Here is a 14100-nt window from a genome sequence, read left to right as displayed (position 1 = left end):
TGTGAGGGCCTGTAAATAAAATCAACCAATCAAAATGCTTTATTGCTAGTCCAACATTTTCTAGGTGTAAAGTTGTTTTATTAATAAATCTCTTATTATCCAAGGCTGCTTAACAGAACAGCACCCAACTCTCTCTCTCTCTTCTGAACAGACCTGACTAGCTTGTCGTTTGTATGAAGCCACCTTTATTACCAGTATATGGCTAGCTCCATGAGCAGGCAAGATAAACCAAATCCTGCAATGTGATTGGTTACTTGAGCAGGCCCGCTAGGGACTACCTGCTGGGTCCCGCAAGAAAAATTTCTGTGAAAGCCATGTAATAATAATTATTGGCTTTGTTCTTTTTTTGCAAGTTTATGGACCTCAACTCCGTCTCATATAACACACAGAAAAGAACTTGGTCAATATCCAGTCACCTTGACCTCACGTTTGGTCAATAACCCATATATACATGGCCCTTGCATTTGCTTAATAAGATATAATCGTTAACTTCTCTAATACAATAGAAAATAAAACTTCTTCCATGGTTTAATTTGTTACAGGTATTAGTTATCAGAAGTACAAGGAATTCACAAACCTCCAAACACTTCCCTAAAGGTCTGTGCCATAACCTTCTGTTGAGGTATACTACAGTGGTTCTCCAGCGACAAAATTAATGGATAGCTGAAAATTTCACACATTTATTTATGGATACAGCAGTCAAACTTGGAAGCAAAGTTAGACCTACTAGAGCATACAGTGCCATTTATGACATTGGTAATGAGTCAAATATCCAATGTACTGATATTGTAACTAACAGCCATTCAATCTAATAAAAAATTAAGCTAGTTCTTACTCCGAAGCAACAAACGCATTGTCCTTGATTGCACGAACCACTTCCACAAATTTGATTCTGGATACAAGTGTGTGACCATGGGTAATGATAGGCTGGCCGTCTGGACCATCCCAGCAATCCACTGAAAAATATAAAGACACGAATGATCATTGCAATTATGTCCACAACTTAAGCAGCTGTGAAATCAAAGCCTGGTCTTTCATATATTCACTTGCATTCCACTGATAACTATCAACCAAACACATAGGGAACAAAAAATAACTACAGCTTATTCTGCTTTACTTCATGTATTATATACAGTCATGTAGTTCTTCATATTCACATTTTAATATAAACTAGTATTTGCTTGTCTTGACAACTTCACTTCAGTTAGAGGATGGCAGAAACACCAGTTGTCTCATGATGTACTATTCACTTTCATTCAAAGTAAACAGAGCTATTTTAATGCAGAAACTGTGGTGCTAAAAATGAGTTTCCAGGTCCTCAGACCTGGTTTCCCATTTAAGGTGGCTGGCAACAGTTTCCAGCACTTTCCAGCTACTATACCTTGATGGTTCAAGACTTCTACTCTTTATAAAGTAATGTTACAATATTGGTATCATAAAAATGCCCAATCAATAATGAACAAGTTGTGGTAATCTTCATGGCTTATATTGAATAGTGATAGGCATTTTCGTGAAGTTTTAAGAAAATATGTGGTAAGCAGGTTCAGAGCCACCAGTTAAATTTCTGAAAATTTGAGGTGGCTCTGAACTCCTTTGACAGAATTTTTACAGTTTGCAAGTAGTCTCATCTCATCATGCAGTTTATTCCACAGTAAAAAGAGTGGGTTTTCAAGCTCTTTCAAGAGTTATAAGCACTTAAAGCTAATTTAACAGTGTTTTGTTCTTGGGCAAGACACTTAACTCTCACAGTGCTTCTCTCCACCAGGGTGTATAAATAGGTACCAGCGAATTTAATGTTGGGGGTAACCCTGTGATGGACTAGCATCCCATCCCAAGGGGAGTAGAAAAACTCCTAACCGCTTCTTGCTACAGAAACCAGAGATAAGCACCAGCCTAATGGGCCACTAGCTGGGAAGGGGGGTGGGGTGGGGGAGATTTGGATAGGCATTTGGCTGAAGGGTCTTAAACACTGACCCTATTTAACCCATTGACGCCTGTGCCAGCCATGACAAGCATTGGCCTTTGTTCCACTTCTGACATCATCACCTTTGACCAAAATTGGCATCATCTATATTCAAGTTCTGCAGGAGGAAAAGATCTTTCCAATGATACCCAGATAAAGGTGATCAGCTTAATGGTGCCTGAAATATTCACAAAAATGATCAGAAATTTGAGTGAAAAACTCATTGCAAAATTTCCTGCGACTATACTTAACTACTCCATGGTAAAAAATGCCTGTCTCAATGATACTTTCTCAGAAATTTTTAAACTGGAGGCAAGCCCAGTAGAAGGTCAATCACTGTAGCAAAAAAGATTAGAAAAGGAGAAAAAGAAAAGGTGAAAAAGAAAATTTAAAAACCCGAAAAGCCTAAAGACGTAGGTCACTTTCTCATCCAAATTTTAATTTCTGTGCATGCCTGAGCAAAAATGTCGTAAAACGTGATGCTGGTGGAAAGAAAGGCATGCTGTCATGTTGCAAATACCTTTTTGAGTAGACTGGAGTTAATCTGGCTCAAATCCAGGCTGAAAATCTCTGAAATGTCTAAAAAATGCATTGTTGGCAAAAAGCTCCAGGAGTCAATGGGTTAAGGAGGAAGCAGAAGCAGACAAAAGTTGATACCTAGGACCAGAAATGATCCCCAGACTGTACCTTAAATGATCCCACACCAGAAACAGTTGCATCACCGTAAAAGATGGAAACGTAAGGACTCAGGAATTTGGACAGTGGATTTCAAATTTATACAGTCGTTTTTTATTACTGTGAAACTCAGAAATCCGTGAACATTTAGATTTGATTCCAAAAGGTTAATTGCATACTGAACCAATCACAATAAGGTTCAGGTCACATGAGAAAACCTCAAAACCAAGGTTTAGTTTCGTCACGCTTAATTGGCCTTTTCCATGCTATAATATCCCTCAAATAGTTCTGATATTCACGGTTTTCTGAGTTTCACAGTAACAATACAATATTTTTATACAACAGTTACTGAATGTAAGGCCAGCAAAATGTGCCGTATGAACAATTTAATGCAAATTTCAAAACTTTAAAAGTCATATCCAACGTCACGAAACCCTGTGTTTGAAATTTGTAGTTTAGCTAGGTCCTTCCTTGAATGACTTTATTGGGTCCGAGCCTGAGATGTATTACAATACAGGATGTTCACTATATCCTCAAATTTGGAGACAACTGAAAATTCCCAGGTGGGTTGACTACATTTTCGCATAGCTTTCAGCTCTATCTAAAGAACACTGTGGTAACTCGCAGAAAGGAATCTTGTGCACTTTCGTGGGAGTCCATGGCTATCTAGGATGCAAGAATAAGAAGTGTACAGGGAAAATTTCTAAGTGGTTAATTGGATGGCAGAGTTGAGGCATCTTCAAAGATGCATGTTTCTTTTTGCAGTGCATTTCCTAATAGAAAAATTTATACCGTCGACTCAAGTCAATTGGTCTTTTGTGCAGTATGTTTTAAGTTTTGTATTGCTGCTTTTATTTTATGCATTTATGAACTGCCTGTCTTTTCTTCACTTAGAATAATTGAGAAAATATGTATCCATCCATAGACTTTTCATGAAGTCCATGCCATTCCTAACTTTTGGCCGTGGAATAAGTACCGGTCCTGGGGTCATTTGTGGGCCTGTACATACCCTATGTAAGGGAAAAACATAAACTAAGAATGGTGTGAGCTGGTCAACTTTATTTTGTTTCTTTAAAACATTAGAAGTAGTGAATAGTTAAGTTTTAACAGATCACCATTTCCTTTTCATTTAGCTGGGCATTAACATTCTGCAGTTTTAGCTGATATAATTCAGGTACCCTATCTAAGGATCTCACCGAAACACAACGCCAGTAGGGGCAAAATATGATATCCTAAATAAAGATTGAGAACCTCAAAAGTCATACCCTATCCTGCAGCACATACCTACATATGTAGCCCATATGGGCATTCCTCCACTTCCAGGGCCACTAGGCTCGAATGCAGACTTTGAGAGTTGCTATGGTACTTAATTTTACCCAGGGTTAGGGTTACTATAACCACAACTTGTTCACAAATGATTGAGTATCAATTTTATGTATGACACAAATAATCTAACATCACTTGATTAAGAGTATAACAAAGTATATAACTGCTGGAAAGTGACAGAATACTGTTGGCAACCATCTCGATACTGAGAAGGATATAACCCTTTGAATGACACTCTAGTCTACTCCACCACTTACACATATATGACAAGGAAATTCTGGTACAATCAATACACTATATATTAACCAATTGGTGCAGATTAAGAAACTAACATTCAAGGCAGCGGCAGCCCATCCTGAGAGCACGAATATAGGCTTCTACAGATGCTTCACCTTGAAACTGATCCCCTGTCAAATATCTGTAAATCAAATTCAGCAACACTAAACATGTACCTTATAACATAGCAAATAGCTATTACCGGTAAGTACAAGTACCAGTCGATCAAATTCAACTAGTTCAGAATTAAAATATAATCAATACCTGAATATGATATAGCTATTCAGTTTTATAAATTATGTGTTGAATTATTCTCCCATTTTGATTGGTTCTTACTTATGTTCAATTGAAAGACAGATGCATAGACAATGTGATTAATAATTTTCACATAATACAACTAGCTCATTTTAGCCAAAGTTCCCACTAAAAGTAGAAAACTTAGACCAGAATGATAATTAGATAACTAGGAAGCACAAGCAAGAAAAACAAAGGCAGAGTTTCTTCAGGGTTTTCAAATTGAAAAAAAGTAGCAGGAGGAAATTGTTAAGTAGCCGTTAGTTATCTCTTCCTGATAACTGCAGCCTTTTAGGGTAGGGTACTGGAGAGGAGCACCCCCTTCTGCACAGGGGAATGGGGTGCTCCCCCCAGAAAATTTTGAAAATCAGGGTGCCTTGATTTTGCTGAAGGCCTCTGTACACTTATTATCAAGGGTTAGTGGTGAAGAACTTTGTAAAATTAGTTGCTTTCCAAGTTTTAGGATCTGATGTACTGGGTATATGAGACCCTTCCATGTCTGGTGCATCTAACAGAAGCAGTGAGTAGACGTGTCAATTTTCACTGTTTATTCTTTACACCCTAATACCAGCAAAGTTTACAAAATGAATACATTTTCCTTGAATTCAGTTTTAGAGAAAACACATAGTTTTGATCCCCCAAAATACATTTTCCTGCAGTTCCGGCTCAAGATTGGTTTTGCTTTCATAATGAAAGAGAGCTGCAGATGAATCAACAGAATTAACGTAATATTTCCATGAGGCGACTTCCCTTGATATCTTCCCTTTCACATACATTAAGTATGACAACAAAGTCAGCGGTCTTGTTTTGTTTTCTACATCAATTCGCTCCAATTTGTAGGTTGGTTTCTGGGGCAGATCCAGGGGTGAAACGGGTGGTTCAGAAGAACCTCCTAAATGAGATGAAGAATGCTTAAATACAACAAGACCCTTTGTGGGCAAACATCGCAAACAAATATTATATTTTATCTTCTGACAAAAAAAGACTAACTTGAAAAGAGCAAATATAATATTGACAAATGAGAGTCTTTTCCTGGTTTTAAATGCTTCGCTTAGTCTAAAATCTGTTTTATGTAAGAACTCCCTTTTTAATTTGTCCATTTGGTAAAACAACACACGCTTGCTGCTCCTGTTAAATTCTACATGGTACCAAAAGCGCAAATGCTTGAAGGAGCCGGTGACTTGCACTGGGCATCAGCTAAATTTGAAAACCCTGATTTGTTTAATTCAGCTTAAGTGGATTAATTTATCCTCGCTTTCAGAACTGGAACAACATGTAATATTTGTTTACTCTAATTCCTAAAATTGTTGTTGCCTGTTTGTCTTCATGACTTCTTGGCTGTGGAAAGAAAAGACAGCATCGTTTGCTGCCTCCTCTTCATCTTGGAAACTGTGCATGTGAGAAGACATCTGCCGCCGTACTGATAAACACGCAAGTTAAAATGACAGTCCGTGCACACAAGCAGACTTTCCGCCAAAAAAATTAATACTCTTGCTTTGAAGTTCGAAAGGTACATATAATAGCTGCACTGTTTTTATTTTTTTCATCTGTTAGTGTTTATTTATTTCCCTACAAGATCAGGTCGCAATTACACTGGTGAAATTTGGAATGCAAAAAGTACCCGGCACAAATGCTTGAAGTAGCTGGTGACTTGTGCCGGGCACCAGCTAAATTTGAAAACCCTGATTTCTTTAAAGTATAAGTACAACATACTACATACGTGTTGTGTGAGGAAGCAATCCAGTAGAAAGTGAGTGGTTTGGTCATGTCCTGGTACACTTCACAATGTGAAGAATTGAACGCACTGTTACCTTTTGACATCAAGAAATCTAAAAACTAGCACAAACACATTGAAGTTGTCATTACAATCAAATACAAACCAAGTTAAACAGTGACAACAGAGTATGCTTCCGAAGACCAATGAAAAAGCAGTATTGACTTGAAAGTTGACTTCCTGTACCCTGCAAGCCAGCAGGTTTTCTTGTTGATCACAAATAAAGAAGCAACTTAAGGAGTATTTCCACTCCCCCTGGATAGGATGCTAGTCCCTAGCAGCGTTATCCCAGCATTAAATTTGCCAGTACCCATTTGCATACTTGGGTGGAGAGAAGCACTGTGAGAGTTAAATGTCTTGCCTAAGAGCACAACACAATGTCCCCGGCCAGGGCTTGAACCTGGACCACTCAATCCAGATAAGAGCACACTAACCATGAGGCCACCACGCCTCCACTTATTATACTAGAAAAATAAAATTGACCTTTACCATGCAAACCAATACTAAATATCATCTACAAAAGCATCATATATTACCTCTGAAACAGTAAAATATGGTTCAGAATAGCTTCTACTCCCATCTGCCAGATATTCCAACATATAACTTCTTACAGTCTCTATATCCTTGGCTCCAGGTTCCTGTGGATTAACACATATTATTCTCCTCCAAAACAAGCACTTCAAGGTAAAGTAGCAAACATTATCAACTAACACAAAAGCTCACAAAAAAATAAAAATAAAATCAGCCTCTGATTCTTTACTAGAATATCAAATGGAGCGCTCTTCAATGAAGTGTCATAAACCTAAAACCAAATAAATTACTTGAACCAGTTACACTACTCAGCCTACAGAAAAACCAAAACCAAAGAACTTGCCTGATTACTTTCAACAGTCAATTGAAAACTGATCTATTTAACTTAAAATAGTGTAATCATTAAACCGGTATTGGGAATAAATATCAATTTTATAATTAATTATAAGAAAAAATTGAGTTGCCCAAATAGTCAATCACCAAGTATAGTAAGAAACATCTGCTGTATTCCAAACAAGACCATGTATTTTTTATTTGAGCACAAGTCCAAGGAAGCCTGCAGATTTCATGTTTTATATATGTATTAGAACTTCACCTCCTATGGGTATATTACGAACTCACAAAGTGGCCAGCTCCCAGTTGGCTTGTTAGTTCAGTTGGTAGAGCACTGCACCGGTATCGCAGAGGTCATGGGTTCGAATCCCGTTTGTGCCTGAATTTTTTGCAGGCTTTAATTTCACAACTGCTTAAGTTGAGTGCATAACTGGGATGATCAATCACATCTTCATGTCCTTTGTATGCTGCCTACTTTTGTTAGTTAATTGGTTCAGTGTCAGCAGCTTTTCTAATAACCGTGGATAAGTTATGAAACCTCGGTAAGCAGTAATCTTAGTAAACCTCTCTCTTAAAAAAGGCATTACAGTACAGCCTCAAAATAATCCATGCGCAAGAACTTCTTTTTGCGTCTGCAAGAACTTCTTTGTGGTAAGCTGTCTGATCTGCAAGACCTTCTTTGCATTAATATTCTAAAACTGAGAGAAAGTGAGAATAGATGACACGTAACTACATGAAAAGTTGTGAACGGTATTTTGAATTGCACCATCACGAGCTGTTGTTTACAAATTTTACAAGGTTTTGTTATCTATTACCATTCTGTATCTGTTCCATTTCCCTATCATTTCCGTTCAGTATCCCTTCTGTACCCGTTCCATTTGTGTTCTCATACCCATTTGGTATCCATTCTATACCCATTCGCGAATGCGTTCCCTGTTAGGTTTCTTCTGAGCAGTACTGTATTTATATCAATTGAAAAATAAATGAAACAACAATATGATCAAACAGATCAAATCCTGTTAAACAGATCCTTTTAAGGCTAAATTTGGACTACAGAAAGAACTGGGCACACACATGTAACCAGAGATATCACGGTCTCCCACTTTTTTGATTCTCATCCATGGTACAGACAACAAATCCCCACATCACCAAGGCTACATTTGCACCACGCATGGTGGGAAGTTTGTTTATTGTAAATATCTATTATTATTAATGTAACTGTTCCTTTCAAAATAATCTAATCGTGACTTGTTGTTTGGTTATCACGCGAATTACTAATTAAAACAAACAATGGCCCAAGTTGGCGTTAATGGGGGAGCACTGCCTTGCGTTAGGTAAGCCTGTGCGACTTCCGGAGATTGCGTGAAACAAGAACCTCACTTATCTCCCCAGCACTACGAGCTGACTGCAAGACAGCACGTGCTGGATCGGACAAGAGTATTGGTAGCGGGCGATATTCATAGGCAACGTAGCCAAGACGCTTGGGGGAAGTCGCTGCGCAGACTTAACCGCACCACACAGGAGTGACCCAAGTTTATTAGAATAAGAAATAGCAAACCAACCTCTTCTCCAAAGGGAGGGAGGGAGGGAAAATTTTTAACAATAGTATAGCAAGTGCTAACTGCGCTGTACAACAGAACACCAAAGTGAACTCTGAACAGTTTGTTTGAGCTTTTATAGCTAGACGCTTGTCTGCTGGGAAGGCCAGTAGAAAGAGCTGTACTACCGGACAGCTTAGCATTACACGTGTATACTCTTAGCCATGAATAGTGCTTTAATATTTTTGGCCAATGCTATCGATCGTTATAATATGCTAGAGGTAACAAAGCCATAATGTTTGAGCTAGAATACAATGTATCTCAGAGTCTGCTTGGCCTTGGGAGCTTGCCTACACAATAGCTTAATTGAAAACAACACCGCCATGAAAGGCTTACTGATTACGAGCATCACGTTCCATTAACTATATTTTACTGACGTGACAGTAAAATTGCATTTAATGTAACTGTTCCTTTCAAAATAATCTAATCGTGACTTGTTGTTTGGTTATCACGCGAATTACTAATTAAAACAAACAATGGCCCAAGTTGGCGTTAATGGGGGAGCACTGCCTTGCGTTAGGTAAGCCTGTGCGACTTCCGGAGATTGCGTGAAACAAGAACCTCACTTATCTCCCCAGCACTACGAGCTGACTGCAAGACAGCACGTGCTGGATCGGACAAGAGTATTGGTAGCGGGCGATATTCATAGGCAACGTAGCCAAGACGCTTGGGGGAAGTCGCTGCGCAGACTTAACCGCCACCAATGCATGCGAGGCAATGCATCCCCCCAAGCAAGTACGAAAAACAAAACAAAAGAGTTAGATCGGTGAGAAATCCCCCGAAACATTAGCCATCCTGGGGGCGACCGACTCTAATGTAGATTGAGGAGTTCTAATATAAAGCTGGTAGCAATCCGAGGACCAGCGACCTAGAACTTTAATAAGCCAGTCCGGCAAGCCAGCGGCGGCTGCGACTGACGCCGCACCTATGCGAAAGCTATGGCCTTTAAGACACTGATAAGGGAGGCCGGCAACTCTAGAACTGTCCTTAAGGAGGTTCGACACCACACCCCGGGTAAGATAGCGACCTGACTGGAAGTAAAACAATGGCCCCTGTTTTGGCCTAGCTAGAAGAAAGTACTTTTGCATGGCCGCAACCGCGCAAAGGGGTGACGAGGTACCGGCTATGGTGAGGAACTGCCCTTGCCTAGATATGTCAGTTTTTGACGACTTGAGATGTACCGTCATACGCTGCGGGCTTGCCAGGTTGGGATGAAATGCTATGCAATCAGTACAAAGATCAAAGTGTTGGTTAAATTGACGAACCCCTGCGTATGTAAACTCGCTGCAACGGAGAAAGGCGAAAAACGCCAAATTAAAAGCGGCCCATATCATAGAAAAATCTCGCGGACTAAGCCATGACCGCAAGACTGGACAAATAGCTAAAAGCACCCGAGGAGTTACTGGTTGGCGACGGATGCGCTGGTCTCCCTGGTAGCGAAGAATGCCACGCAGGACTTTCTGGAGAAGGAGCTTACCCTTAAGGGGGTCGTTAAACCCTGCCGTAATGTGAAGATTACGAACGGCCACTAGGTAGAGTTTAATAGTGCTATGACGCACTGTTCTAGCTAGATAGGATGCAAAATAAACCAGTGTCCCTTCGGAGGCAGGTAATACGTCCCCGTCTGGGCCTAGGAGGCGATTCATCAGGCAAAATTCTAGGAAGCGCTTTTCCCCACAGCTGTAAGCTCGATTTGTGTTCTTGGCAAGACCCCAGGTGGCATACGTTAGGACTTCCTCCCTCAAAGGGTCATTAGTGAAGGCGGGATGATACAAGGACTCTGGTCGGCGTCGGGAGCGAGGGCCCGGAAGCGCTGCATCTGAAAGCGGGAGAGTGCATCAGCGATCTCATTTGAAACCCCAGGGACATGGCGAGCCCGGACTACAAAGTTGTGCTGCATAGAAAGGAGCACGAGCCGCCTGACCAAGTCCATGATGCGTGGTACTTTGGAATGCCCAGAATTTATAATAGACACGACCGATATATTGTCACACCAGAATTGAAGGCGTTTCCCGGCAAGAGAGAGGTGCCACATGGCGCAAGCGACAACGATGGGAAAGAGTTCTTGCCATTCGATACTTATTCCCCGTTTTTGGTTCAAAAGCATGTGGGGAGGCCAGCGACCCTGGAACCACCTTCCCTGGAAATAGCCACCGAAGCCTATAGAGCCCGCGGCATCGGTGTAGAGCTCTAGATTCTGAACTGGGGTATGGGAAGACTCTAGAAAAAAGGAACGCCCGTTCCAGTTTAAGAGAAAAACTTTCCACATTTCCAGATCCTTAAAGAACTCCTTATTAAGCCGTATGTGGTGAAAGCGGCTTGGGACCCCCCTGGTCAAATTAATTGCCCGCTGAAGGAAGGTTCTCCCGGGCACCACCACCTTGCATGCAAACTGAAGAGTCCCAATGAGGGATTGTAACTCGACCAGGCGTACTGAGCGACGTATTTTGAAAGAATTCAACAGTTCATTAATCCTGGAGAGTTTATCCTGTGGTAAGCGGGCCTCCATGCGGATGCTGTCTAAAACAATTCCCATGAACTCAATCTCCTGAGAGGGGCCTATTGTCTTGGACGCTACGACAGGGGCCTTGAGGGACATGAACACCCGTAGCAGAGTGCTAAAGCTAGATAAACATGCCAATTTAGACCGTTCGGCAATGAAGAAGTCGTCCAGGATGTGAATAACATGCTGGAGGCCATAGTTACTTTTAAGGATCCATTCAAGCCCGTCCGACAGCTGATTGAAAAGGAACGGGGCGCTTCGAAGCCCAAAGGGTAAGTACATGTCTACATAGTATTGGGATTGCCAGTGGATACCCAGCAAGCTCCAGTCCTCCGGATGAATTGGTATCAGGCGGAAGGCTGATTTAAGATCAGTCTTGGCCATGAAGGCTCCCCTTCCCAGGGACTGGAGAATATGGATGGCATCGTCGACCCGGACATAACTAAGGGAATAGGGGTCCTTTGGAATGTAATCGTTAATGCTATCGCCCTGGGGGTAGGAGAGGTGGTAGATAGTGCGCCAGTCAGTTGAATGTTTTTTGGGAACCACGCCCACCGGGTGACACTGAAACTTGGGCAGGGGCGGGGAGTGGTAGGGACCCGCTACCCTCCCAAGAGCTACTTCCTTTTGCAGATTCAAGGAAACTACATCCGGGTGCTGTACTGCCGAAATAAGGTTAGGGGAGACCCGGTCTGAACGCGGCCCGGAGTAACCAATGCGAGCGCCCTCCTTAAGCGTACTTAGCAAATTAAAAACAAAATTACGATCAGGATGATTAGTTAACTCTAATTCTAAGCGAGAAATGACAATAGGGGAGGATACTAGTGGCTTCTGCTGGCTCCGTTGCTGCTCTACTTTACTTCTTGCTACGCTCGCTGGGCTTCGTGGTCTTGCTAGTGGGGCTGGACTGTTGCCTGGTGCAGTCTGGGGCGATGTGGTCACTGGAGTAGCAGCGGCGACACACGTGCGGGTAGCTGCAGTTGCGGCGCCGGCAACCGGAGGACTTGTTGAAGTCGAAGCACACGGTTTGGGAACGACGCGGTTTTCTGTTGAGTTCAGCAGAAGGACAGACATCCTCAGCGTGATAAGGGCTGGAGCAAACGTTGCAGTGGGGCTTAGCCAGGCCCGCGAAAGTCACCGTCCAGAGTTCGAGGTCGACCTTATCCCAGCTTAGGGATAAGTCGTACGCCGCACGGCGACGGAATTGCTGGTCGTACGATAGCCAGGCCAAGCCCTTAAATTTGGCAACCGCTCTGCTAATAATTTGCTGATATTTAATCAGCTCGAGTGCCCTACGCGGGTAGGCGGTGACGAGGACGATCATATACACCATGAACACGTCGAGCCACTTTTGAAACGTATCGACAACTGGTTTTTTCCTTCTAACCATGGTGACAGGGGAACCCATAGGGCCTGGGGACGGGTCGTCCAAGCGGAGCTGGATTTCAGGGGTCTGGGATTGATATTGATTGTCTGGCAAAAGCAAGGCAAAGTCAATGTACTCACCCCTGAGTATCTTGTCCTCCAAGCTTTTATCTACTGGCCTCGAGAGACCCAGAGGAGAAGCCATGCCAGGAGTGAATGGGCTTGGAGTTGTTGCAGGGGGTGTACGGAACGCGGAGAATGCAGAGTGTACCGATTGTGTCACGATCGCTTCGATCGCTGAACGCTGGACGGGACTGAAGCCGGTGTCCTGTTGGGAACTTGGTACAATTGGGATGTCCGGCTCGGGATCGGACTCCAACATCTCCTCGATCGAGGACAAGGAGGCTCTGTCCGACAGGGCGCTGTCTTCCTGCTCGTGCTCGAGGCTTGATGGCACATTTCGCCTGCGTAGAAGGTTTACAGCTTCGTCAGATGGTTGCGACTCGATGGCGGTCCTTTTCGCTGAGCGCCCACGCCGAGCTTTGGGCTGAGACAGACGTTTTTGTGGCTTTCGCCGTGGTGCAGCCGCGTTACCCTGCGTAGCCCGCTTGAGACGGCTAAGTAGGTGTCCTTTAGAGCCCGTGATTGGAAGATTGAGGGCTTGTAAACGGAGTTTGAGGACTTCGCTGGAAAGCTTTGAGAGATCCTCTCCCGGGTTTGTGTTCAAAGCACGGCGTGAGCGGTGAGCCATGAAAAACAAATTTTTAACAATAGTATAGCAAGTGCTAACTGCGCTGTACAACAGAACACCAAAGTGAACTCTGAACAGTTTGTTTGAGCTTTTATAGCTAGACGCTTGTCTGCTGGGAAGGCCAGTAGAAAGAGCTGTACTACCGGACAGCTTAGCATTACACGTGTATACTCTTAGCCATGAATAGTGCTTTAATATTTTTGGCCAATGCTATCGATCGTTATAATATGCTAGAGGTAACAAAGCCATAATGTTTGAGCTAGAATACAATGTATCTCAGAGTCTGCTTGGCCTTGGGAGCTTGCCTACACAATAGCTTAATTGAAAACAACACCGCCATGAAAGGCTTACTGATTACGAGCGTCACGTTCCATTAACTATATTTTACTGACGTGACAGTAAAATTGCATTTATCATCATTACCACTACTGCTACTGCTACCACTACCGCTACCACTATCACTATCATTATTATTATTAAAGTGAAGTATGATCATCGCAGTAAATTTTCCAATTTAAGCAACTGGAAAGAAGAAGCCTGAAAAAAATCAGGGCTTCAACGGGATTCGAACCCGTGACCTCCGCGATACCGGTGCGATGCTCTACCAACTGAGCTATGAAGCCACACATTGGGAGCGAGGTCAATTAATTGAGTTCATATCTTCCCGTGAGTGAAATGATGTGAAGTATATCTGAAATAATTCATATTTGA

The 14100-nt window shown here is 42.3% G+C and overlaps 2 protein-coding genes across 2 annotated transcripts in view; both read right to left on the bottom strand.

The window, feature by feature from the left end:
* Positions 1–14100, bottom strand: part of LOC145465853 (1-phosphatidylinositol 4,5-bisphosphate phosphodiesterase gamma-1-like) — a 63103-nt gene that overhangs the window by 27949 nt on the left and 21054 nt on the right. The window contains exons 9-13 of the mRNA XM_081449609.1: positions 6845–6946; positions 6255–6370; positions 4297–4382; positions 836–956; positions 578–663 (exon numbers count right to left, since the gene is read on the bottom strand). Coding sequence (XP_081305735.1) covers positions 578–663; positions 836–956; positions 4297–4382; positions 6255–6370; positions 6845–6946 — 511 coding nt within the window. The remainder of the gene's footprint in view (positions 1–577; positions 664–835; positions 957–4296; positions 4383–6254; positions 6371–6844; positions 6947–14100) is intronic.
* On the bottom strand, positions 9459–12440 carry LOC145465887 (uncharacterized). The gene is made up of 2 exons (XM_081449645.1): positions 10732–12440; positions 9459–10594 (listed from the first exon to the last, which is right to left on the bottom strand). Exons 1-2 carry the CDS (start codon positions 12345–12347, stop codon positions 9529–9531), a joined length of 2682 nt encoding a protein of 893 aa, XP_081305771.1. The 5' UTR covers positions 12348–12440; the 3' UTR covers positions 9459–9528.

Source organism: Orbicella franksi, chromosome 13 (genome assembly GCF_964199315.1).
Source record: "Orbicella franksi chromosome 13, jaOrbFran1.1, whole genome shotgun sequence".
Classification (NCBI taxonomy): domain Eukaryota; kingdom Metazoa; phylum Cnidaria; class Anthozoa; order Scleractinia; family Merulinidae; genus Orbicella; species Orbicella franksi.
The sequence above is the reverse complement of the archived record's forward strand: the minus strand, read 5'-3'. Positions and strand labels throughout refer to the sequence as shown.

Coding starts and splice junctions, on each gene's coding strand:
- LOC145465887 (XM_081449645.1), bottom strand. CDS start 12,347: ATGTCTGTCCTTCTGCTGAACTCAACAGAAAACCGCGTCGTTCCCAAA. Junction 10,595..10,731: donor TCGGTCGTGTCTATTATAAA/TTCTGGGCATTC, acceptor CACTCTCCCGCT/TTCAGATGCAGCGCTTCCGG.